Here is a 26,979-nt window from a genome sequence, read left to right on the forward strand (position 1 = left end):
AAAGACATCTATTACTAGAGACATTTCATGGAAATACACTAAGAACGAAAAATGGTCATTTTAATGACCACAAAAGGTGGTCCAAATGCAATTCAACGCTAAATTGAATCATTGCTACTGATTTAAGAGACGACGTACATATCGAGAAATATTCGGAATGCGGACCCTTGGCGGTGGCCCTCCTTCCACCGTGATAATGTCCAAGAAACGACATGGTTATAATGGTGCGAAAAATAATAATATCCGCATGACACTCGTATAACATTAAAATGTTCATGACCGCCCCCGCCCCAGTTCAGACCTTGTGTATGGCGCCGGTCTTGGACTTGATCATCTCGTGCATCTCGTAGCTGAGCGTGCCCTGCGCCAGACCCAACCTGTCTCTCATGGTCCTGCCGATCCTCAGGATGGCGTCGCCGCGTTTCACGTCGGGCGTCCACAGCGCCAGCTTGTCCCCCCTGTTGCGTATCTGGACGACGGCCCCGCAGATGTCGTCGTTGAACGGGTCGAAGTTGCCGCCGATCATGCACATCAGCAGCTCGTACCAGCAGTTGTCGAGCTCGCTGCAGCGCTCCTGCCTGCTGAAGGTGACCAGCCAGCGTCCCCCGTTGACGTTGCGGGAGTCCTCCCACATGGGCTTGATGCCGTCCTTGAAGAGGGAGTAGTCGCAGCCCACGGGCAACTTGCTGGGGTTCTCGAGGTGGTTGAACAGCGCCCAGAAGTCCTCGACGGTGTCGAAGGACGATATCTTCATTAGATTGTCCTCCCAGGTGCGGCTCCTGTCGTTCCTGAAGAACCACAGGCACCAGGTGTTCTGGAGCGGGTGCTTGACGTACAGCTCCTTCGGCAATTCGCTGTCGGCGGTCGAGGCGTCCTCTCTCGCTGGTCCCAGTGTTTTTGTGGACTTCATCGTCTTGTCGTTCGGAGGAAAAAAAATTGATATTCAACTTTGAGCTCGAATGGCGTCCAGTAAACGCTATCGATCCAATCAAACGAATGCCAAGAGCCGAAAGGAAGTCGAAACAAATATCACCAAATTCTCATTATCCTCGCGGCTCGTGCCCCTTCAAGAATGGGATCTTGAATTTGTAATGGCTAGTTGCACACTTTTTTTCCCCATCGCAGACCACAACACAAAAGAGCCATTGCTTCTTCTATTGGACAGGTCAATCTGTCTGTCCCGTAAAATACGGGACGCTCCAATCAACATGCACCTTCAGTCAACTTTCCCCAACACATCGCCCTGGATGTGCGAATGCTTGTGGTTCTCTAAATTTTTGGCTCTGTAGCTCTCTCACTCTCAAGTTCCTTAATCTAATCCTCCTTTACCCGCTAAAATCCTTACTCTCTGGCCCTCGTTCACACTCGAGTCCCTTAATCTAGCCCTTGTTTACCCTCGAGTCCCTTGTCCTCATTTATATAACTCATTTATACGTGATATAGGGTAAAACCTTACTCTTGCTCTCGTTTACCCTGAAATCATTTGCCCTAGCTCCTATTTACCCCTCGAGTGTAATCTAGACTTTATATTGGGCTAAGAACCTTACTCTTGCCTAAGAGGTCCTTAATCTAGTCCTTCTTTACCCACGGCCCTTCGTTAACGCTGGGATCAATCGCTTTGGCCCTTATTTACTCTCGAGTCCTTTAATCTAGTCCTCATTTACTCTCGAGTTTCTTGACGTAGTCCTTGCTTACCAGCTAAAAACTTTACTCTCTGACCCCTTCGTTTAACCTGGTTTCACTGTAAATGAAACCCTAGCTTAAGGATCTCGAGAGTGAATAAGGGCCATAAAGAGGCTACAAATAGGCTTTACTCTTGCCATCGTTCACCCTGGGTTCATTTACCATTTGCTCTCCCTCGAGTTGCTTAAATCTAGTCCTCTAAAAGCCGCCAAATACCTTACTCTAGCTTTCGTCTTCATTTAGCTGCTAAGAACATTACTCTGGTCCTCGTTTACCCTGGGGGGAAGGGTAAACGAGGACCAGAGTTTGCGAGACCTAGAGAGAAGGCCTCTATTTACTTTCGACTACCTTAATCTAGTTCTCATTTACCCACGAGTTCCTTAATCTAGTTCTCATTTACCCATGAGTTCCTTAATCTAGTTCTCATTTACCCATGAGTTCCTTAATCTAGTTCTCATTTACCCACGAGCTCCTTAATTTAGTTCTCATTTACCCACGAGTTCCTTAATCTAGTTCTCATCTTGAGTTCCTTAATCTAGTTCTCATCTTGAGTTCCTTAATCTAGTTCTCATCTTGAGTTCCTTAATCTAGTTCTCATCTTGAGTTCCTTAATCTAGTTCTCATCTTGAGTTCCTTAATCTAGTTCTCATCTTGAGTTCCTTAATCTAGTTCTCATCTTGAGTTCCTTAATCTAGTTCTCATCTTGAGTTCCTTAATCTAGTTCTCATTTACCCACGAGTTCCTTAATCTAGTTCTCATTTACCCACGAGTTCCTTAATCTAGTTCTCATCTTGTGTTGCTGAGGGTATCGTCCCGAGAGATTGGAAACTGGCTAACGTTGTTCCGATATTTAAGAAGGGTAGTAGAGAAGTGGTGTCTAATTATCGTCCAGTGAGTTTGACGAGCTCCCTCTCGAAAATTTTGGAAATTATCATCAAAAGGCAGTTTGTGAAGTGGATAGACGAGAATAATGTATTGTCGGATAATCAGCATGGGTTCAGGAAGGGGAAGTCATGTGTAACTAACCTCCTTTGCTTCTATGATTACGTGACTAAGGCTTTGGGTAAGAGCAAAAATGTAGATGTTGTTTGCCTTGATTTCCAGAAGGCATTCGATCGGGTCCAACATGGCAAACTCTTGAAGCGTTTACACGAGATTGGAATAGGGGGCAACTTGCTGAATTGGATAGAATCGTGGTTAAGAGATAGGTCGCAACGAGTTATGGTGAACGGGGAATTCTCTGGTTGGACAGACGTCACAAGTGGAGTTCCTCAGGGAAGTGTCCTTGGCCCCATACTTTTTTCACTTTTTATCGACAAACTCGATCAGGGTATCGATGGAATTACTAGCAAATTCGCAGATGATGTGAAGCTAATGGGGGTAATCGGAAATGAAAGCGATAGGGAGTTGCTCCAGACCAACTTAAACAAGATTGCAGCATGGGCAAATGAATGGAGCATGACGTTTAGCGTAGATAAGTGCATGGTCGCTCATTTTGGTTCGAACAACCCACGGTTCTCTTACGAGTTGAATGGTGTCACTATCCCGGATGCAACTAGAGTCACCGATTTGGGAATTCTCATTGACGAGCGACTTAAGTTTTCTGAACATTGTTCAGCGGTTGTCAAAAAAGCGAATAGAATGCTTGGTCTCATTTTCAAAAAGGTCTCTTCGCGTTCTCCTAGAGTCATTCTTCCGCTTTTTCGAGGCTTAGTTCGTCCTGGAATGGAGTATGCTGTAAGGTTTTGGAGACCATACCTACAGAGGGACATAGACTTGGTTGAAGGGGTGCAGAGAAGAGCTACGCGTGTCCTTATTGGCACACAGGGCTTGAGTTATGAAGAAAGACTTCATTTTTTGAATATGTTTACATTGGATGAACGCAGGTGTCGAGGAGATATGATCGAAGTGTTCAAAATTTTCAATGGGATGGATAGGATGGACCATGAACTTTTAGTACACCGCCAATCGACTGCTTTTACAAGGGGACACCAGTATCGATTGGTGAGGGACAATGCAAGGTTATGGTGTCGCAGGGAATTTTTCTCCAATAGGGTTGTTAATAAATGGAATAGCTTACCCCCGGAGGTAGTAAATTGTAACACAATTGACACGTTTAAAAAGAAATACGATAAACATGTTGGGGTAAATCGAGAAGCTATCCATTCTTAGAATAAGACAACCATAAGTATTCTTTATGGGCATTGTATAATATTTTATCATGTGTATATATTGTTTGTAATTTGTGTTAATTGCATTTTTAATTGGGTTGCTGTATTTTTGAAACATATGACATCCATATTTTTATGGGCATCTTTTTATCAGCCACCTCGTTGGGCATTTTGCCTGTTGTGGCGTTGTATTTGTATTTGAGTTCCTTAATCTAGTTCTCATCTTGAGTTCCTTAATCTAGTTCTCATCTTGAGTTCCTTAATCTAGTTCTCATTTTGAGTTCCTTAATCTAGTTCTCATTTCCCCACGAGTTCCTTAATCTAGTTCTCATCTTGAGTTCCTTAATCTAGTTCTCATCTTGAGTTCCTTAATCTAGTTCTCATCTTGAGTTCCTTAATCTAGTTCTCATCTTGAGTTCCTTAATCTAGTTCTCATCTTGAGTTCCTTAATCTAGTTCTCATCTTGAGTTCCTTAATCTAGTTCTCATCTTGAGTTCCTTAATCTAGTTCTCATTTACCCACGAGTTCCTTAATCTAGTTCTCATTTACCCACGAGTTCCTTAATCTAGTTCTCATTTACCCACGAGTTCCTTAATCTAGTTCTCATCTTGAGTTCCTTAATCTAGTTCTCATCTTGAGTTCCTTAATCTAGTTCTCATCTTGAGTTCCTTAATCTAGTTCTCATCTTGAGTTCCTTAATCTAGTTCTCATCTTGAGTTCCTTAATCTAGTTCTCATCTTGAGTTCCTTAATCTAGTTCTCATCTTGAGTTCCTTAATCTAGTTCTCATCTTGAGTTCCTTAATCTAGTTCTCATCTTGAGTTCCTTAATCTAGTTCTCATCTTGAGTTCCTTAATCTAGTTCTCATCTTGAGTTCCTTAATCTAGTTCTCATCTTGAGTTCCTTAATCTAGTTCTCATCTTGAGTTCCTTAATCTAGTTCTTATTTACCCTCGAGTCCCTTGTCTTCATTTACAGACTAAAAATAGGCATTAAAAATCTTGCCATCGTTTAGCCCGAAATCACTTACACTCCTGGCCTTCATTTTCCCCTCAAATCCCTTAATCTAGTTCTCACCTACCAGCTAAAATCCATATTTTTGCCTTCGTTTATTTTGAGATACCTTACCCCGGCCGTTATTCACCCTCGAGTCCCTTAATCTAGTCCTCATTTACTCTGAAGTCCCTTATCTTCGTTGACAGACCAATTATAGGATAAAAAAACCTTACTCTGGTCCTCGTTTACCCTACGATCACTTACCGTAGCCTTTATTTACCCCTTGATTCAGGGCCGTCTTAAGATCATCATGGGCCTCCGGGCCAAATGATTTTTCTGAGGCCCTACCAGGCAAATTTTCAAAAATTTCAACCAGATCCCATTTTTTAAGATCCATGCCTTAAGCCGGCACTGCCTCGAGTTCCTTAATCTGGATATATGGCTAAAAATCTCCTTTACTCGCGGCCCTTCTGGCCCTTCGTTTACCCTGTGTGTGTGTGTGGGATCACTCTCCTTGGCTCTTATTTATCTTCGAACTCCTTAGTCTACTCATCATTTACCCTCGAGTTAATTGTCTTCACTTACAGGCTAAACATAGGCCTTAATATTGCCACCGTTCACCCTGGGTTCAGTTACCTTAACCCTCATTTGCTGTATCGAGTCTCTGAATTTAGTCCTCATTTACCCTATAGAATTCCTTAATCTATTCTTAATTTACTGTAGTCGTTCGATCTAGTCCTCATTGCCAAACACTTTACTCTAGCTTCGTCTTCAGCGTCCAAGTGGCGAGGTGGGGAGATGCTCGTCTACCACCGTGATAGTTGTTGTTACGGTCACAGGTTCAAACCCGAGGAAGGATACAGGTAAGATATTTTCTCTAACGAGCTTGAGGCGACCGCCGATAAACAGCGCCTTCATTTCCAACTCATCTCATTAAGGGCAGTAAATTTCAATACAGAGATATGGCCCGGTTTAGTGAAGTAGTTCTGTTATGGTTGGAATGTGTGCGTATAGTGAATCTATCGTGAAGTTTTTTTCTGTATAATATTTGTTGTGTATAGTGCTGCCATCTGCCATCAATTTTTCTAACTGTGTATGAGGCGTAATGATTAAATATATAGTACGCCGTTGTAGTATAGGCCTGTTGCTCTCTGCGGCGAGACTTTTTAACTGGGAGATCGGCTCACATTTGTGCCTCGACGTTGGGGCCCACAGAAAACCAACTTCAGCAACCACCACGGTGGGGTTCGAACTCACTTTCCTTGGCTCTCATTTACCCGCTGCTCTTGTTCGCCCATAGCTAGGTAGCTTGGGTGTAAGTACAAGGCTTCCGTTATTAGTACAGTACCCGTTTGGAGTCACTGATCCTGACACGAAAAACATTTACGGAAGGCGGGACCAGGATTGCAAAACCATAGCAAGCCTTTTCTAGCAGGTTAACTGGTGGTGGGGCGGGGGAGGGGGGGTTCCTTTTCCCACCAGTCTTTCTATTTGAGCCACCAGTAAAAAAAACTGTTCACTCGTTAGCTATGACCTATTGTTTTTCTGTCAACGAGTATGACTCCCGCCATACTGTCGAATTCCTCCCTCCCCCTCTTCAGACTGGCCCGTCCAGTGTTTACATATCATATAAAATGGCCTGGGGCCATAGCGAGGGGGTGGGGAAAGGCGAAATGTTGAAAAATGTTGAATGATAAGATACTTTGCACACATGTCTTTGAATATGAACGATTTTCATCTTTAATATAAACACGTGTAAAATACAAAATTTCAAGCTCATAATTCAATTACCATGTATATAATGTGCGTGACTTTGATTTGATTCCTCTTCAGGATGAAACGGTACTCCTACCATTGCAGATGCATAATCGTTTGTGAGCATTCGATGTGAAACTTCGATGAAGAAAACAATGTTGATGCCATGTCAGAAAATGCCCAACATATCGACGTATACACCAAAACTTTTTTTTTTTAATCTTCAATGTGCCAGATAAAGTTCTTGTTCAGAAGGGTGAACGAATTCTAGAACTAATTAGTGCCGAAAAGCTTCGACTTCCACCAAGTATCGGTAATTCACGCCAAATAGCATCAAGTTTCGCCAAATGCGTATCAGTAATTCATGCCAAATGACACCAAATGCCTTGAAATATCTATAGTTCACGCCAAACAACACCAAATTTGAGTAAATCTTGTCGAATGTCACCAAGTATTGGTATTTCACGGCAAATGTCCCCAAATATCGGTAATTCACGCCAAATAGCACCAATTGTCGGCGGATATCATTAGTTCACGCCAAACAGTGTTAAATATCGGTAATTGGTGTCACATATGGCACCAATTATCGCGAAATATCCGTAATTCACGCAAAATCGCCCAAACATTGGTAGTTCATGCCAAAAAGCATAAATTATCTTCAAAAAATCTGTAGTTCATCCCGAATAGCACCAAATTTGTACTTGCATAGTTTCCGCCAAATATAGCACCAAATATCGGTAATTTCTCCCAAATAAGCACCGATTATCTCTGATGTAAATTACAGACATTTGGAGATCATAATAGATAGATAATCTGTGCTTATTGGTGTAATCGGTACTTATCGGTGCTATTTGACGTAAATTACAAACATTTGAATAGCACCAATTCGCAAAACTGTACAAAATTATGAGTTCTTTTCTGTAAATCATGTGGAAAACCGGGACAGGTCATTAGTGCTGAAACAGTCCAGGCCACCATGTTGCTGCGTGATGTTTGTCGTTACTTGTATTCCCCATCGGTCAGCTTTTCGGTCACTTCCGACATCGTGTGGTCTCCGTAACATGGTGGGTGCCTCCTCCTGAAACAGTGAAAAGGTCCATGTTTAAAAACATTTTTAAAAAATAATGATTGCATGTCGTCTTATCGAATCGATTAACATGGTGTCAATGCTTTTCATGGCAAAAAAAAACTCACCGGTAGCATGAAAAGTACTTCTGGTTGATTCCAAAAGTCTCCGAATCGTTGATGGTCTGGGGGAGGTTTTCGTTCAAGGTCTCCGGCAGGAAACTGACCGCGAACCCGGCACAAAGGCATGTCGTGGCCATTATCACGAACGGTATGTACTTGCCGAATTCACCCTGAAAAGATGACAGAGTTAATCATTATGTATACATATATAATGTTGGTGTGTGCATGTAACAGTTTGTGAAATTTTTGTATGGTCATGTAATGGGCTCCAGAAAGAGTCTCGAATCTATGAGCCGACATTTGCAAGGGGAAGGCTGAATGTCCTTGGATCAGGGGTCTTCAATGCCTGTCCCACTGAGCACATGTGGCCCTCGAAGCTTTTTTTGGCCTACGAAAATGCTTACATAGTTGCAGAATTTATAGAAATGCCAAATATATGAAAAAATTTATTCCTGAATTGATTCAAAATTACTTTTGAAAAGGCTTTCAGATTTAATGAGGAATAATTTCATGATTATTGGAAGAAATAATTTCGCAATTGGTCGTAAATGTTTCAAAGCTCATGAAAATTCATCGTTAGTCATAAATAATTTCTCAGAATTGATGAAAATTTATATTTAATGAGAAAATAATTTCAAAAAAGTTTGAAAATCCAATTTAATGTCAGAATATATAAAATTCATAACTTACGTAAGCGGCAGTGATAATTGTGGGAAATAGTCTAATACAGTGTATCTCAAAGTGTGCGTCGCGGGTACTAGGGGCGTCGGCGCCAACCTTCCTTTGTCAGGGGAGTCGAGATGAGCTGGAGATATTCATATGTGTACCTATTTACGCTTCGAAGTGGTTGTTCTACAGGGGAAAATATCTACTAAACTATTCTGGGGAACATAAACTTCTATTAATGTCCCATGTGGGGCCAGAAGGTCAAAATTTTAAAAGAATGGCTGGCCCCGCATGAGGCATTAATACAAGTATTAGAAATAGGCTTTATAAAGTTGTCGCCATCCGCATTGTAGCATATGGTGCTATCACATGGTTCAATGATCCCAAACAACAACTAAGAACAAAAGTAGACTCTTCAAAACAAATTCCTGTTATTCAACGCTGTGACCTTTTCCAGAACACCAAACAGTATTAACTAACAATCAGCATTGCATATACTTTTGGACAACGAAGTACAAATAGTAAATTTAAGGTTAAAGCGCGAGATTAAAATAAACAATGTAACATATCGTCTTACAGATGTAGAGCATAAACATCCGCCACAGACGTATCACCCGGTTAAAGATATTCTGCCAACACAGCCTGTAGAATGACCTGTATCCAGAAGAATCAACCCATCTAATTGTTTTCACTGATGGCTCCGAGAACGTGGATAGCGTGGGTGCAGCCTGCAACAGTGTCTACTTGAGTAAAGTAACGGACAAATGGAACTGCCAATTACTCTTGTGAATAACAACACTGTATTCCAAGCATAGTTATACGCAGTCTGAATGGCGGTCACTTACGCAAAATATTTTGCAGAAAAATCAATCATAAAGACCGACAGCATGTCCTGTATACAGGTAATACGGGACGTGGATTCCCATCATAGCCAAGTGCATGACATTAGAAAAATACTAATAAACAACAGGAAGATTACAATACGTTTGGTGAAAACTTATGTTGGCATTGAGGGGAATGAAATGGTGGATAAATTCGAAAAAGAGGCCACAAAACATCAACATGAAAACCACCTAATGAAATTACCAGCATCTTACATTCAAAATCTGTTTTCACAAGAAATGTCAGAGAAATGGCAACACCAGTGGCAAATATGCACAACTGGAAGAAAGGTCTTCGACGTAATACCAAAAGCGGGAAGTCATGCCGAGAGAAATAGTAATGTTCCTCACAGAACACGGTCCATTCAGTGAATACATGCAAAGGTTAAAAATCAGCCAGACCAGCACGTGTAGATGCGGCCATTCGGGAAGCCTGATACATTATGTGACACAGTGTGAGTACACAAAGGGATACCATTTAGAGGCGCCACCGAACGGACAAGAGATCTTGTGGAAACGGGAAATTATTTTACAAAGAGATCTGCAACCAGAAAACTACAACATGTCTTGAGCTATCTGATGAATAATAAAGAAACTATCTTGATAATAACTAGAAGCAGTGAACAATCCACTAGTGATTCGGAGGTAGAATCTGAAATAGATGCCGATTCAATATAAAGGGGCGCATTAGGCTCCTATATCATAATATTTAAGTGATACACACTGTATAATTTATGATTGTGGAATCGAATACAAATACAACGCCACAACAGGTAAAATGCCCAACGAGGTGGCTGAGAAAAAGATGCCCATAAAAATATGGATGTCATATATTTCAAAAATACAGCAACCCTATTAAAAATGTAATTAACAAAAATTATAAACAAAAAATATACACATGACAAAATATTATACAACGCCCATAAAGAATATTATGGTTGTCTTATTCTAAGTATGGATAGAGTTTCTCGATTTACCCCAACATGTTTATCGTATTTCTTTTTAAACGTGTCAATTGTGTTACAATTTACTACCTCCGGGGGTAAGCTATTCCATTTATTAACAACCCTATTAGAGAAAAATTCCCTGCGACTCCATAACCTTGCATTGCCCCTCACCAATCGATACTGGTGTCCCCTTGTAAAAGCAGTCGATTGGCGGTGTACTAAAAGTTCATGGTCCATTCTATCCATCCCATTGAAAATTTTGAACACTTCGATCATTCCTCCTCGACACCTGCGTTCATCCAATGTAAACATATTCAAATAATTAAGTCTCTCTTCATAACTCAAGCCCCGTGTGCCAATACGGACACACGTAGCTCTTCTCTGCACCCCTTCAACCAAGTCTATGTCCCTCTGTAGGTATGGTCTTCAAAACCTTACAGCATATTCCAGTCCAGGACGAACTAAGCCTCGAAAAAGCGGAAGAATGACTTTAGGAGAACGTGAAGAGACCTTTTTGAAAATGAGACCAAGCATTCTATTCGATTTTTTGACCACCGCTGAACAATGTTCAGAAAACCTAAGCCGCTCGTCAATGAGAATTCCCAAATCGGTGACCCTAGCTGCATCCGGGATAGTGACACAATTCAACTCGTAAGAGAACCGTGGGTTGCTCGAACCAAAATGAGCGATAATGCACTTATCAACGCTAAACGTCATGCTCCATTCATTTGCCCATGCCACAATCCTGTTTAAGTTGGTCTGGAGCAACTCCCTATCGCTTTCATTTCCGATTACCCCCATTAGCTTCACATCATCTGCGAATTTGCTAGTAATTCCATCGATACCCTGATCGAGTTTGTCGATAAAAAGTGAAAAAAGTATGGGGCCAAGGACACTTCCCTGAGGAACTCCACTTGTGACGTCTGTCCAACCAGAGAATTCCCCGTTCACCATAACTCGTTGCGACCTATCTCTTAACCACGATTCTATCCAATTCAGCAAGTTGCCCCCTATTCCAATCTCGTGTAAACGCTTCAAGAGTTTGCCATGTTGGACCCGATCGAATGCCTTCTGGAAATCAAGGCAAACAACATCTACATTTTTGCTCTTACCCAAAGCCTTAGTCACGTAATCATAGAAGCAAAGGAGGTTAGTTACACATGACTTCCCCTTCCTGAACCCATGCTGATTATCCGACAATACATTATTCTCGTCTATCCACTTCACAAACTGCCTTTTGATGATAATTTCCAAAATTTTCGAGAGGGAGCTCGTCAAACTCACTGGACGATAATTTGACACAGCTTCTCTACTACCCTTCTTAAATATCGGAACAAGGACATGTTGTGTATTTGTGAGCTGTTTTTGAAAGTAAAGAATTAGTATCCCTCACAAACCCTATCATAACTGCGAAACACTCCGCGATCCGGAAATAAACAATCGAAAGAATACACAAATGTCTTTGTATGTATGTATACTCTTTCATAGTATGATAATAATTTTGTAACTTGAATATTTGCATGAGCTCATAATGACATTTGTTCCCTATATGTATTGTACATAGTAATGTTTATGTGCATCACCAATTATATAAAAAGGGAAATTTATATTATGTAAATAGTGTATATTATATAAATATATTATGTAGATATATGTGAGTAATTTTCAAACGTGAATGCCCGGCACTGTCAATGGAGGCTCCGTTTGGTTATTTCCGTCACAGTGGAGGCACTGTATATATATATATATTTTGTATACATTGTGATTGAAAATTCTCAAACCTCTCCCACTTCAACATGCCACCTTCTTCTTCTTCTTACTTGCCCCACAAGTCTTCTCCGCACTTCTTTTGAAATCCTAGGCTGCGGTCTCCTCCGACCCTTAAGTGCCACTGGGCGCACGCGCAATTTTTCTCATTGGGTAGTCAGTTTTCTCATGTAGTCATTGGGTTCAGCTATCTATTTTAGTCAAATGGCTTGTGCGTTGTATCGAGTTGATGGCTGTCTTCATGGGGAGAACGACGCGAGTGATTCGATACTTGCGAGCACGGGGCAAGGGGAGTTACCACTTTCTAAATCTTTGCTAACTTTTCCGACACAACTCTGCCTCTTTTTGAGGTAACGAAAGTAAGTTGCTTTGCATCAGTCCGGGGTTGTGAGCTGTCCTATCTATCTATGTATGCTGGGGAGCCGCTACAGAGCCATGAATTGGGCAAGGGAGCCGCGGGTGACAAATATTCGAGAACAACTGGTCTAATAGAACCCAAAACTAATAATTATCACTGTGTAAGTGCACATCATCGGGGGATCGAAAGTTTCAAACCTGTCCATACTCAACTTTTTGCTTTGGTGTCGGAATTAAATTTGGAGTAGCTATACATGCTAGCGCTACAAGAAACTGTGGTTATGCCCACAGCACTGCCGACACCTACGCCACTGTACATCAGAATCTTCGTCCAGGTTCTGAGCGACGTCTTTGCCAAAGTTTAGCGGTGAAAGGTCAAAGACAACCACTGATACAATAGCTAAAAGGATCTCTCAAAAGGGTATATTAAAATATGCAGGAACAGACAGACAAACTGACCTTTTTATACAGTAAGTGCGCTTCTCACCTATGATGGAGTTACCGGGTCGCGTAATAATCACGTGATAGGAGGGATCAGAATGCTACCTCGTTGACATCTTGCTATAAGATTTCTCTCACGAATGTCCGAACGAGAAAAGACCGTGTCTATAATACAAATACAAATACAATGCCATAACAGGCAAAATGCCCAACGAGGTGGCTGAGAAGAAGATGCCCATAACAAATATGGATGCCATATATTTCAAAAATACAGCAACCCAATTAAAAACGCAATCTCAAAAAATATAAACAATATGTACACATGATACAATGCCCATAAAGAATATTATGGTTGTCTTACTAATGACGGTTGTCTCTTTTCTATGCAGAAATTATGAGCTGAACAGTAATTGCGTGTGTTGTGAAACTTTACCCTATAACATCAAATTGGATGCGTTGAATCTGCAACACTTACCAGAAACACGATGTATGGGACCGCTATCGCCGTAGCACCGGCCATTGTGCCGCTCAGTCCCATACCCAAGGCCCTGACGGTGGTCGGGTAGAGCTCGGAGCTTTGTTGGTAGACCGTCATGAAAGCCGCTGACGCACCGAACTTTCCGACCAGTGAAGCGGCGACGCTCACTGAAAGAAACAGAGCATGTTGTTGATTATACTGATGACAACCAGCGTATACATGCATAAGTATATTCACAGGGGAGGGGATGGGGGGAGGAGAGGCTTAGTGGGCACAGCGCAGTGCAGCAAATTGGGAAGGCGGGTGAATTTGAGGAATGAGTGGGTCAAGAAAATAAAAAAAAAATGGGGGAAGCGGGCAAAATTTGTAGCCCACAGGCGCCATAAATTCGCCTCTTCCTAGAGCTCGAGGGATCGTCGCTATGGTGGACGAGAGGTCATAGTGACGGACTAGCGAAGTTGGTTCTCTATGGTTCCCAACTTCAAGACGCAAATACGAGTCGATTTCCCTGTTAAGTCTCGCCACAGAGAGCAACATGCCTAGAACGGTACAATTATTCAATCATTACACTTCGTTCATGCTTATAAAACTTAATGATAGATGGCAGCACCACATATTATACATGAAACAAACTTCATGTTAGGTTCACAACACATACATACATTCATGCACATTCCAACATGTACCAAGTTCGAGTTGCCAAACGAGGTGCATGTGTGGGTTAGTAGTAGAGAGCGAGGGACTGGGTTGACCGGACGAGAAACCTATATAGTTTGCAAGTATGTGAGTAATTAAAAGAGTGACTCAAAAAGCATGGGACCAGGTCAGTGATTTACCAAGTGACCTAAGAGTATTCAGTCATGTAAGTGACCATAAGAGTGACCTAGACAGCAAGGACAACGTCAGTAAGTGGCAAGGTCGATGGGTAACCAAAAGAGTGACATACAGAGCAAGGTCGATGGGTAACCAAAAGAGTGACATACAGAGCAAGGTCGATGGGTAACCAAAAGAGTGACCTAGAGCTTGTGCAAGTGCTTGAGTGACCAAAAGAGTGACCTAGAGCTTGTGCAAGTGCTTGAGTGACCAAAAGAGTGACCTAGAAAGATTACAAGTGCGACTGAAGTTACTTGAACACCGATTCTTGAAGGTGCTCGCCACTCTCGCGGTAGATTTACTGCAACCGCAACAGCCAAAAACCACGTCTTCCTTCCACCATGGTGGAACTCACCCTAAAGCTAAGGCCACACTCGTGTCTAACCTGGTCCAATAGTCTTGGCATTGGACCAAAATTCCAAGGTTTGCCTTCCCCTGCTGCAATGAAAGCACCAGCGGCATGAGCTGGCTACATAGTGGCCCAGCCTGGCCTAATGTACCTTGGGGAATACTTGCTTCCATAACACTCTCCGTGTTGTGACTGTTGGCGTTCTGCTATCAATGTGTTTCTTGAAGAATTGGAAGAAAGGAAAGGAAGGCAGTTCTCTTTTTTACTTTGGCTGGGAGCTGGAAAGTCCTGGTCGTTCTCTTTGACCAGCCTTCCAATACTTTCCAACCTGCACCATTTCACGATCATTACCAATGATGGAGTGGCGACACTAATTCGCCCATAACCAACCTTGGAACTTATTGCCTAAAATATAATTCCAATCAAATTTTTTGGACCTCGTTTACCTTCGGGGAATATGGCCGCGACGATGCAGGAGATGGCGGTCAGCGTCAGCGACGACACCGAGCACCAACGTCTGCCGATGGTGTTCATGAAGAGCCATCCGCAAAGCAGTCCCGGCAATTCGATGATCGTCAGCAGGAAGAAGTTGAAGAACTCGTTGCCGTAGAGGTGCACCACGTTGTACTGGAGGCCGTAGTAAGCCATGATGTTGGCGCTCCTGTGAAAATAATGTACAGCGGGCATTTTTTTTTTTTTAATTTTATGCAGTATTTACAGGGTGGTCATAAAATAACTTCACCTATATACGAGACCCCTAGCGGCCGCAAAAATAACGAATGCAAATGAAATTCGAGATATAGGTGATTCAGAGTATGCTCTCGGGAATGAAAAGGAAAACAAAAATCTAGCTCCCGCGGTTACAGTTACAGCAACAAAATTTTGAAAAATTCGAATGGCAACACTCACTTTTATGCATTGCAAAGTGATCGGAGCAGTAAAAAACATTAATGGCGTTGGAACGGTACCTGTAGCACAATAACTGCCGGCTCTAGACGCAGAGAAACAAACGCGTGGAAACAAGGGCACAGCCCGGGTGCCTCAAGGGAAGAGGGGCCTCACAAAAATGAGATCTGGTTGGAATTTTCGAGAATTTTTTTAGTAGGTCCTAAGAAAAATCAATTGGCCCGGTGATCCACGATACTCTTAAGACGGCCCTGACTTTGTGAGCCGGGTCAAGCAAACATTTTGGTGTCCCCGTGTAATGCAGAAGGAGCAGTTGAAGGGCGAATTCTGTGGCCCCTCTAGTCCAGTGCTCGGGGCACCGGTTCTGTCTGCTCCCCCCCCCCAAGTTGTGGGCCCTGGCCGGAAGTTCCCCCCTCTAAGGGTGTTTGCTCATCAACCCCTTGATGAGATCTTTTTTTCTTTGTCCTGCACTTACGTTTTTGGTGCTAAAGGTACCGTTCTAGCGCTATTCGCGGTTTTTAACTGCACCGATCGCTTTGCAATGCATAATTAAGTGAGTGCTGCTACCTTTCGAATTTTTCAAAGTTCTGTAACCGCAACCGTGAATGCTGTTTCTTTTCCCCCCTTTTCTCATTCCCGAACTCATACTTTGGGAAACATATCTCGAATTTCATTTGCATTCGTTGATTTTTGATGCCGCTAGGGGGCTTGTCTATCGTTAAAGTCATTTTACGACCACCCTGTACATAACATCTCAATTTCGGCATTGAATCATCGAAGTTTATGTCGTGAAAAAAGCGCACATCCAGTTAATTTCCGTACCAGCAACAAGATACGATGATGAACTTCTTGCGCAGTTGCGGGTGTTTCACGAGGTTCGCCGCAGACGCTTCTTTGCCGGATATGCTCTTCTCTTTCTTGATTCGCTCTCCCAGTTTCTAATCAAAAAGAAAAACAACATTTATCACTTCCTATTGTTTGTATGAAACCAATACTTTGCAGACACAGTAGGCAAAACTTTGTCAAGTCCCGCGTGAGACTTCTTTTTTAAGACTTAAAATACTATTTTGTTGAAATGTGAAGACGTCTGAAAATCCTGTGTGTGCGTGCGTGCGTGCACATATGCACAGTATTTTTATCGTATTGCGAATTGCATTGGTTCTTAAACCGAATCTTAATTGTTTCTCCTCGATGCGTCCAATAGATGTCCTTCCTCCCCGTAAGCTACCATTGCGAACTTGTCCACGAAAAAATGTGATCGAGAGTTTGGTCACGTGGAACTTGACATGTGAACATGTGTCCCCCCCCCCCTTTATTCGTTGAAGTGCGTTTTCTGCGGGGTTTCAAACTTCGAGTCATAAATACACTAATAGCTCGTTATAACGAAAGTTTACAATCAGAGGGAAAATTGGTGTTATAGTCGACGCTCGATATAATGACCCCCCCCCCTCGTCCCATCGAAAACGGACGTTATATTGGGAAGGTAGTTGCATCGAACGTAAAACATACATGATAGTCGTTCTAGGAAAACATTTGGGACTTATCCTACCGGTCGTTGTATTTGTATTTGTATATACCGTGGGTATGTTATAACGAGCATCGACCGGATAATGGACTTCTCGTTATGAACGAATTTAGGTTTTTTGCAGAGTAGAAACATATAAATGTGGGAAAAATAAACTAGATAAATTTGCTTTTTTTTTTTAAACTACTTTTGCTGAAATATGTATCTAGAGTTAATTGCCACACAATCATACACAATTTTAATTGTGTAACAAAATTTTAAATTTTGTGGAAAGCAGCAGTTTCCGCAACTGGGGTATTCACCGCAGTATAAGAATGTCCAATAGCATTTATGGTAGGAAAAAAAATTGATTGAGACCTGTTTGCCTTGGTTCAGTTTTGGAAGATGCCAAGAAAAAAGAGAGAAAGGGAAGGATTTTCTAAGGGAAACAGCAACGATATCAGAACCAGAGGTCGCGCTCCACCTGGCCAACCAACACACCTACAGAAAAAACTATGTGTGTTTTCCACCGCGTATATAAATAAAAAGAAGATACAGCATATGGTCTTCATATCTATGGGCAGGTACTGACTTTCCGCATTTATAAACATCTATGAATAGGATGAAGAGATTTTAGAAAAAAATGCCACTCTTTTCCCATTTTATGATATTCTTAAAGAACGGGAAACGAAAGCATGCTTTCCGAGAACAACCGCTGTCGTTACAGCGAATGTGTTCCGATTTTCATTCATAAATAACTTGCTATAGCCGGAGAGATGTTTTTTGTATCTTTCACATTAGTTCTTTGATAATCACCAGCAAATTGCTCGTTATAGCAAGATTCTCATTCGTTATAACGAACTTTTACTGTACTAATCAACTTAAGAACTTTCGAAAAATCCCGCTACTACGAGCGGCTGGTGGTCTAGTAGAAGAATCGGAAGAACGTTCAATTGGAAGAGAATCAGTTCCAATCAGAACCAAGAAAAGCTAAAAGCCAAAAAAGAAGGTATGATGAATAAAGAGACCTCGCTTTGAAAAACTAAGCGTTTCACACATCAATAAAATCAAAAAACACGTGAAATCTCGCGAATGTATATGTCATCGCCATCTGTTGTTGACTATATATATTATTTATTTCTAAAATACAAATCGTACAATAATATACTACGATATATATAATCAATGATATATTGCTGTCCCACCCCCAGAGGCATACAGCGGTAATACATTTAGGATACATATAATGATTCACCGAGATGTTTGTTTGTAAGCAACCATTTTGCCATTGACCGATCAATATCTCTACCTAAATAGAGAAACCAAGACTAAGAGAGGACGAAAGCTCAGTGCACAGTACTTCGCATCAACTGGCAACGACATTATAATAGAGTTGCTGTATCTTATATGTGTTGTATGGTTTTTGTCTACCAACAATTTTTGAAACATTGAATGTTTTAATTTTTCTCCTAATTGTGATCTGTCGGAGCGCATACTACATTTGCACTTTGGACATGACGTTGGACTGGGTTTTTGGTTACTCTACACACACTCATGCTTTACACATACATATACAAACTTGTCTTTCTTCTTCACAACGCCTGAGAAAGGCTATTTGTAAGTCCTCGGACAGTCTCGTTGGGCTGGGAAACGACGAAATAAATTAAATTCTGTTCTGTTATTATAATAGAGTTTGAAATAGTGATAAAACACTTGAAGAGGTGCCAGTTACATTTATACTTGGTCTCTCAGTATTCCGTAACCACTGAGTAAGAAAGGTTTCAACGTCCGTACCTGAAGCGCGGTGCACCCGGGCAGCATTTTGTAAGGTGTGGCAGCCTAATCTTTCGTTCAGACTTATAAGTTTTTAAAACTTTGAGCAATAAAAATTGGCAAGACACCAGCTCTGTCACTCTTTTATGAACCATACCTTAACAACGAAGATGTTGAGGGAACAGACAGGGCTGAATACTAAAAACATGTATGGACTCTTCTTTTAAAGCCCCTCATCCTCGGCTTTCGTCGTGCCTCACAAGGGGCAAGTGTGAATTTAACCCCCCCCCCCCAAGAGCGGTCAAATAAAGGCAAAGAAATAATTAGAGTTCTTGTCCAAGGCTTGGGAACACTAGAACCCCACGCACACTCCCTAGTTTCTGCCAAAGGAACTTAGTAGGTATTTTGGCGTTAACAAAGTTCAACTTTATGTAGGAGATATTAATTGAAAACTCTTAAACTCCAGAAGACGGAGGGAGAAAAATATTGGGAGGATCATCACGCACAACCAGAGATATAATGTGAAAGGAGTTACCTAGAACTATTGAGAGCAGTGAAATGACTCTGAACCAAAAAGCGTATCCAATTTTTTCAAAAGCGGGAAGTATGGTCAGGTGCAATTTATTGTATGAAAAAATAGAAAAAAAATTACGTTTATCCAAGAGTGCCCTGGTTAAATTCCTTTCAGCTACTTAGCAGGATCGTCTTTTGAGGCAATACATGAGACTTAGCATCCTGGCGGCAGGTGAGCTTGAGCCGCCCCCGGTCTGTAGTAAAGATTTCTGGCACCCTTTTCGAATAGTCAAGATGCGCAGGTCACACTCCGGATGTTAGTAGCAGAAAAATTCATTAATTCCCGGTCTCTGGTCACCCGAAGAGTTTATGGTGTATCCGGAAGCTGGAGACTCGGTTCATGAATAATTTAGTCGTAATAAATACTCGTTTTCTCTCTTCGAATAGTCAAATTGCGGGGCCCGGGGCTTGACAACTTCCAGGTCACCATGCCGATTACAAAATCGGTATTGGCACCTAAAATTTTAGGTATGCCAGTGCTAAATTGTCAGTGAAAAGTTAGATCTGATTGCACCATAGACCAGTGTTTCTCAAAGTGTGCCATGTGACTCATAGCGGCGTCACCAACTTTTGTCGGGGGGCGTCGCGGGGAGCTGGAGATATTGATTTGTGTGACTATTTATGCTTTGAAAAGGTTCTTTTGTATGGGAAGATATCTACCAAACTATTCTGAGGAGTCGGCGATGGACCATGAATAGGGCAAGGGAGCAGCCGGTGTCAAAAGTTCGAGAACCATTGCTGTAGATTGATGAGACATTGAACGTTTAAGGATCAGACACGAGATTAAAAGCAATTGGCTACTAATCTTCGCTCTACAATTCTGAGGTAACAGCACGTTGTTTCCTTAGTGGAATTGCAGCCACTGCTACAAAACTTGGAAGGACTGTGACAACTATCTGCTTTATAGAACTTTGTGACTTGGTGAATTAGTTCATCGTTATACACTCGAAATTGCCGATTGCTCTTTGAATTTTATGCTTGCATGCAGGTATCATCAGCTGAGACTATGTGAGAAACAGATTTTAGCCTCTCTTCTGTGCAATTTTTCCAACACAAACAGACAGCGGTCCAGGAAAGCCTATTTCTATTAGCATTGGGTACTTAATGACTCGCAACTTTCCTCACTTATACGAAATATACATTTGAAATAATTTGCACTGTTTGGAGGATTCAATTCCTGTTTTTCTGGTGGGAAACATTTCAATGTTTATTAGTAAGCATATTCCCAGCTTGCCTAATCTCGAGTACTACAGTTTCCACAGGTCATCTCGGGCGCACAAAGTGAATTTTCTAAATCAGCGAATCTGAGATATCAACATGGGTTAGTGACGGTTGATGCATGATTGCTTTTCCAGGCTCCAGGTTAGATATTATTATGCGAATTATTATTTTACCTGCATTTGGAGCAATATTTCCGCCGGTTCCAAACTCTTCCCATTCGTCTCGGCGATTTTCGTCATAATCTTTGTGGCCTCCAAGTACTTCTCTTGGGAAAGCAGCCATCTTGGAGATTCTGGTAGTATTCTGAAAAAATTAATAGCAATCGAAAGTTCGAATATCTGTGGCTTTTGATTTAGTTCAAGTGCTAAAATACGGGACAAGCAAAATGAATTCATGTGCCTCCAGTTTAATTCAAGTCTAGACTTGGGTTTCTTAATTTTTTTTGCCCTTGAAAAAAAACCTTTGCGATGCTATCCATGATCTAGAACAGTGTTTCCCAAAGTGAGCAATATCGCCCGCTGGTGGGCGATGGAACCTACTGATTTAACGTAGGATCCTATGGGTTTACTTGAGTTGGGGGGAGGAACGATGAGAGGAAAAAATTTCTGATGAAGGGGGCGATGGAACAAAAAGTTTGGGAGACTATGATCTAGAACAGCGGTTCTCAACCTCTTTTCTGACTCGCGGAGCCCTTTTCAGTGAATAATTTCTCTGGCGGAGCCCTGTTTAACTCGAAGAGCCCTTTCTAGTATATCACTTATATGGCCTAAACCCATAAAAAGAGGTCTAAACCCTTTAGGCCTCTTTTTTGTTTGTTTATCGAATTTATTGATTTATTTTATTATTCTCGAGTGGCCGCGGAGCCCCTGGGAAGTGCACGCGGAGCACCAGTTGAAAACCGCTGCTCTAGAATACTTTAAGACATTCATTTTTAAAAATATTGTTGGTACTTTGAAAATCGGAAGTGCCTTATGTGGTGATGACGAAGCTCAAGCATAAAAAACTAAATTCTTCATTCAGCTTTGTTCCTTATAAACTGACCTGAAAGATCAAACTTCAGGTTCAGTAATTTTCAGTAATAACAAAAGACCTCCACACAAGCAGACGGCAGGTAAGATAGCAAAAAATGAATTTTTCCACACTGCGCTTTATAGTAATGTGCTGCCATCTAATGTCAAATTTAAAAGTGACTCATGTGGTGATGATGAAGTTTAAAATAAAAAACTATATTCTTTATTCCGCTCAGTTCCTTATAAACAAAGTTCATAAACTGAACTGGAAATTCAAACTGAAAGTTCGGTTATTTTATCTGAGCATAAGGAGACGTGCAAAACGAAGAAACTCTTAATGAGCAGACGACAGACGGTTTGTTCGGTTCCCTAAGAGCTACGCTCACAAACAGAACTGGAAGTACAAACTGCCAGTTCAGTAATTTTTTCAGGACACAAGGAGACGCCCAAAACAAGTAACCCGGAGAGAAGCAGACGACAGAGATTCCGAGGCTTGCATCGAGCTTATGTTACTGGAGGGAGCTTCCAGCCTTCCGCGACTGCAGCGACATCAAATGTGAGGCGTGACTCGGCGAAAACAAAGTTCCCGCCTGGCAATTTGCACATAGAAATATACAGTTCGGTCTCTAAATATTAGGTTTTAAAGATTAAAAACAGGGATAGAGAACTCATCTAAAGGTAAAAAAAGATTAAGTTATTTATTTCATTAATACTGGAATCATTTCTTTCATCAATTCTTGAATTTTCCTTCATCAATTCTTGAATTTTCCTTCATCAATTCTTGAATTTTCCTTCATCAATTCTGGATTTTTTTCTTTCATTAATGCTGAAATTATATCTCATTGATTCTAGAATTGTCTCTTTCATTAATTTTGGAATTGTCTCTTTCATTAATTTTGGAATTGTCTCTTTCATTAATTTTGGAATTGTCTCTTTCATTAATTTTGGAATTGTCTCTTTCATTAATTTTGGAATTGTCTCTTTCATTAATTTTGGAATTGTCTCTTTCATTAATTTTGGAATTGTCTCTTTCATTAATTTTGGAATTATCTCTTTCCTTCATTCTTGAATTATCTTTCATAAATTTTATTATTCATTAATTCTTTCATCAATTTTGGAATTATCACTTTTATCAATGCTGAAATTATCTCTTACATTAACTCTGAAATATTTTCTTTCATTAATGATGAAATTATCTCTTTCATTAATTTTGGAATTACCTCAACGATGCTGAAATTATTTTTTCATGTTCTCAGCACTGCCAAGGCGGAGACCGCTGATGTCATACTCTCTCCAGTAATACATATAAGCTCGACGGAGGCTTGATTTATATACTGTTGGTGCTGCCATCTAATCTCGAAATTTCAGGCAACTCGTGCGATGATGAAAAGAGAGAGAGAGAGAGTTCCTTTTGTCATTTTTTTGGCATGAAATTTTTTTATGAGACGAAAATTTCGGTAAAAAAATTCGTACATTTGCAATAATCGATTTTATGTAGAAAAAATAATTATTTCTTTCCACAAAAACATTCGGACAATATGGATGATCGAACAAATAAGTGAAAACACGGATTATGTGGTCTTCAGATAGGGTTACTAGATTCAAAACTGAAAAAAGAGGACGCCTGGTGCGACCTTAGGCAGTGCCGTCTTAACGCATGCTTCCCTCACCCTGCCGTGCCCGAAGGGCTTCAAGAGAAGAGATGCCTCAGAAAAACTAGACGTAGTTGAATTTTTCAGGTAGGGCCTCGAAAAAATCCCTTCGCTCGGGGGGCCCATGATGCTCTTAAGGCGATCCTGCCTGTCAGCCCACCATTGCGGGGGTCATGGAATTTCAGTACTTGATTCCTTTACTTCCATTAATTTACATTAATTAAACAAAAATAGCAATAAAAAATTCGAAAAATTATCAGTTATCGAATTGCAACGTATATTTGATAAAGAGATGATGAAGCGCTTTTAAAAGTATGACAATACTTTATGTCTGTTCAATATGGTTCGAGCCACGATCAAGTGTCAGCAGGTGGACCACGTGCTAATTATTATTAATAATTTATGAATTTTGTAAAATTAATTTAAATGTCATTCCCTCTCAATGGCTTCTGATCTAGACCAGCGTTTCTCACCCTTTTTTGATCCGCGGAGCCCTTATCGGTCCATAATTTTTACATCGGGGCTCTAATTGACTCGAGGAGCCTTTTCTGTGTGTAATTTTTGTGGCGGAACTCCGTAGGCCTCTTTTTTTATTTATCTGTCAAATTTACATATTTATTTTCCTGGAATCGCCGCGGAGCCCCTGGGAAGTGCACACGGAACCCCAAGGGCTCCGCGGAGCACCGGTTGAGAACCACTGATCTAGAACATTGGTAGCCAACAGCTGGCCCGCAAACCAGCGGGGGTAGGGAAGAGATGAAACAAATAGCTTTCCATAATCTGCTTTAAACAGTTCTAACTAGAACTACTCACCTCTTTCATTCAATACCATTTTTCGCGGAATCCCTGGCGATGTCTTGGAGAACCCCAGTTGAGAAACATTGGTCTAGATCAGCGTTTTTCTCAACCAGGGTTCTAGGACACATCACTAGGGTCTCCGCGAGAAATAGTGATGCATAGATGTACAAATATGATTCTAACAAAAGTACTAAGATTGTAGGGGGTTCCCAAAGTCATGGATATCGTTCCAAGGGTTTCACAAGGCCAAAATTGTTGATAGGAAAATGCTGGTTCTAGATTTTGGGAATTTGGGAAATTTTCCAAAGTGCATTTGGTTCTCAAAGTTCAGAAACCACCATAAAACCAACTTTTGTAATTATAGATAAAATTCTCCAAAAAAGCAATGAAATCGTGTACTTACATCCAGTAAAGGAAATACAGGACACAGAACGATGACGTGATCAGCCCTAGCGTCACCCAGTCACGTGATAGGTAGGCTATGAGAGGTAGCACGCAGAGTCCGATCGTCCACGAAATGTTCCCGATGGAGTTGATCCTAGTCCTCATCGAAGGGCCTACGAGTTCGATCACTAAAGAAGGCAGAAAGAGGTGGCATGAGAATAACATGTGAATCCTGAATGTTATGTGAATATATTGTTTTGATGAGCATTTATTTTCTCGCCAATCCCCAAAAAATATACAGAGTCGAGCCAAAACTAAATAAAAACCCACCTTTTTATATGACGTTGGTCCATTTTTGTAGTTGGCCACAGGGGCACAAATTAAACTGGGCATCATAAATTGTTTGTGTGGACACCCTTACCGCAATTCATGTGTGGCATCCCCACTGATACATAAGCATTATATAGATCACCTTTAGGTCAACCTTTTGATTACTCAGCGAGTAACTCCCATGCCCCAGTAAACATGTCTCTGCCTGCACGTACTGTAAACGTTAAAATAAATCGATAAAAATTTCGTATAATGCATGTGCTGTTATCTATTGTCCACTGTAATACATAAAGTTACTGTAAAAGTTTTAAAAAGTTGTTTTATAAAACTTGTAAAAAATGCAGCCAATAAACGTATAGGTTTACATTCGCACGAATGTAACCGATGCGTTTACTGATTGCCTGTTTCAAGTTTTATAAAACAATTTTTGTAAAACTTTTACAGTGTGATTCCGGGCCTTAGAGGTTCCAACAAAAATCTAGACCCCCCATTCAAGGATGTGGGGAGGTTCTATGGGTTTGTTTTCAAAGTAATGTGTCTGTCAATTTACAGAATTTCGAGCTACAGAGTTGCTAAGCAGTTATATTTTATGTGTAGGGTGTCCTGTAAGTTCTAATTCGGCCTTTTTATCTCATCAACCGTTCGTCGTAGAGGTGTCGTTATAATTCAAAAATGCTCAAAATGTGTTCAATAATCACTCTGTATAAGTTTTGTGAGTGAAATTACAGTATGTCATAAAAAAAATCTAAGTTTTTATACAGTCCCCCCCCCAGTCCTCTAACTTCCAATTAGAAAGTTGTTGCCCTGTCTCTTCTGATGCCAACGAAAAACATTCCAAGTTTCCAAGTTCAATATTGACTGAGGTATTCGAAAAACGGAGGAAATTTGGAAAAAAAACAGCGTTAAACTCGGGTAAAAAAAATTTTTCCGCATTTAACGCTGTTTTTTCCCAAATTTACTCCGTTTTTCGAATTCGTATACCTCAGTGAATATTGCACTTGGAAACGTGGAATGTTTTTTTTTGTTGAAATCAGGAGAGACATGGCAACAACTTTCTAATTGGAAGTTAGAGGGCAGGGGGACTATATAAAAAGTTAATATTTTTATCTTCATAATTATACAACCCCTTAAAAAATAACATATCTGAATATTATACGTTATATAGAAACTTTTTCTAACTGAAAGTATACCTCTAAGATCAACGGCTCATCGGTAAAATGTCATACCCTTTGTTTGCTATGCATTCTGTATGTACACTGCTCAAAACAATTACGGGAGCACATGGTTTTAACAAAATTACGCAAAGATGTATACCGATAAGTTTTTTGAGACAAGGTGACTTGAGGATGTCTCAACAACGTGATTTACCAGAATCCATGGCATGGCGTGTTATAGGCAGACTGGAATCCGGGCAAACACAACGTAGTGTCGCGGACGCTGTTGGAGTCGCCAGAAGTGTTGTTGCAAGGCTGTGGAATCGATTCCAAGAAACAGGAAATGTTAGACGTCGACCAGGGCAAGGTCGGCCACGCGCCACTACAGCAACTGATGACCGGTATGTACGGTTAACAGCCCGTCGAAACAGAACAGAGAATGCTACGCAGCTGCAAAGACTGTTGCTCTTGGCAACAGGACGAAGGGTGTCCAGCCAAACAGTACGTAATCGGCTTCATGAGGGAGGGCTCTATGCACGTAGGCCAATGGTCTGCATTCCGTTGACCCCACGCCACCGTGCGGCCCGAAGAAGATGGGCTGCTGAACATCGAGATTGGGAGCAACATGATTGGAGATAAATGCTGTTTACAGACGAGTCTGGAGTGTGACACCCGACGTGTTCTGGTATGGAGGGACAGGGGCACTCGAAATAACCCCGCATTCGTTCGTGAAAGGTCACAATACAAACGAGCTGGTTGGATGGTATGGGGTGGAATCAGCATAGGCGGACGTACGGACCTGCTTGTATCATTCGGAATGGCACTTTGACGGCCCGGAGGTATGTAGACGAGATACTGCGACCTTATGTCATCCCTTACGCTGGAGCCATTGGAGATTCCTTTGTTTTCCAGGATGATAATGCCCGACCGCATCGAGCTCGTCTGGTGGAGAACATGCTTGAAGCTGAAACAATACAGCGTATGGAATGGCCAGCGTGCTCTCCTGACCTGAATCCAATCGAGCATGTGGCCGCCTGTTACTGTCCGAGACTTGCAGATTGCACTTCTTGAGGAGTGGAACAGTATTCCCCAAAGTCTGATCGATAACCTCATCGCATCCATGG

At 41.3% G+C, this 26,979-nt stretch overlaps 1 protein-coding gene and 1 pseudogene across 1 annotated transcript in view; both read right to left on the reverse strand.

Moving 5' to 3' along the window:
* Positions 1-295: 295 nt before the first annotated feature.
* On the reverse strand, positions 296-910 carry LOC149081552 (eukaryotic translation initiation factor 4E pseudogene; annotated as a pseudogene).
* Positions 911-6,567: 5,657 nt separating this feature from the next.
* LOC149081553 (beta-alanine transporter-like) overlaps positions 6,568-26,979 on the reverse strand; it is a 44,926-nt gene continuing 24,514 nt past the window's right edge. Inside the window, exons 4-10 of the mRNA XM_089238491.1 lie at positions 24,391-24,559; positions 20,701-20,830; positions 16,279-16,394; positions 14,997-15,211; positions 13,326-13,495; positions 7,798-7,961; positions 6,568-7,681 (exon numbers count right to left, since the gene is read on the reverse strand). Of these exons, the coding sequence (XP_089094617.1) occupies positions 7,603-7,681; positions 7,798-7,961; positions 13,326-13,495; positions 14,997-15,211; positions 16,279-16,394; positions 20,701-20,830; positions 24,391-24,559 (1,043 nt within the window). The 3' untranslated portion in view covers positions 6,568-7,602. The remainder of the gene's footprint in view (positions 7,682-7,797; positions 7,962-13,325; positions 13,496-14,996; positions 15,212-16,278; positions 16,395-20,700; positions 20,831-24,390; positions 24,560-26,979) is intronic.

Source organism: Pholcus phalangioides, unplaced genomic scaffold (genome assembly GCF_987345545.1).
Source record: "Pholcus phalangioides strain wild (caught in Gottingen) unplaced genomic scaffold, Ppha-v1.0 ptg000010l_1, whole genome shotgun sequence".
NCBI lineage: Eukaryota > Metazoa > Arthropoda > Arachnida > Araneae > Pholcidae > Pholcus > Pholcus phalangioides.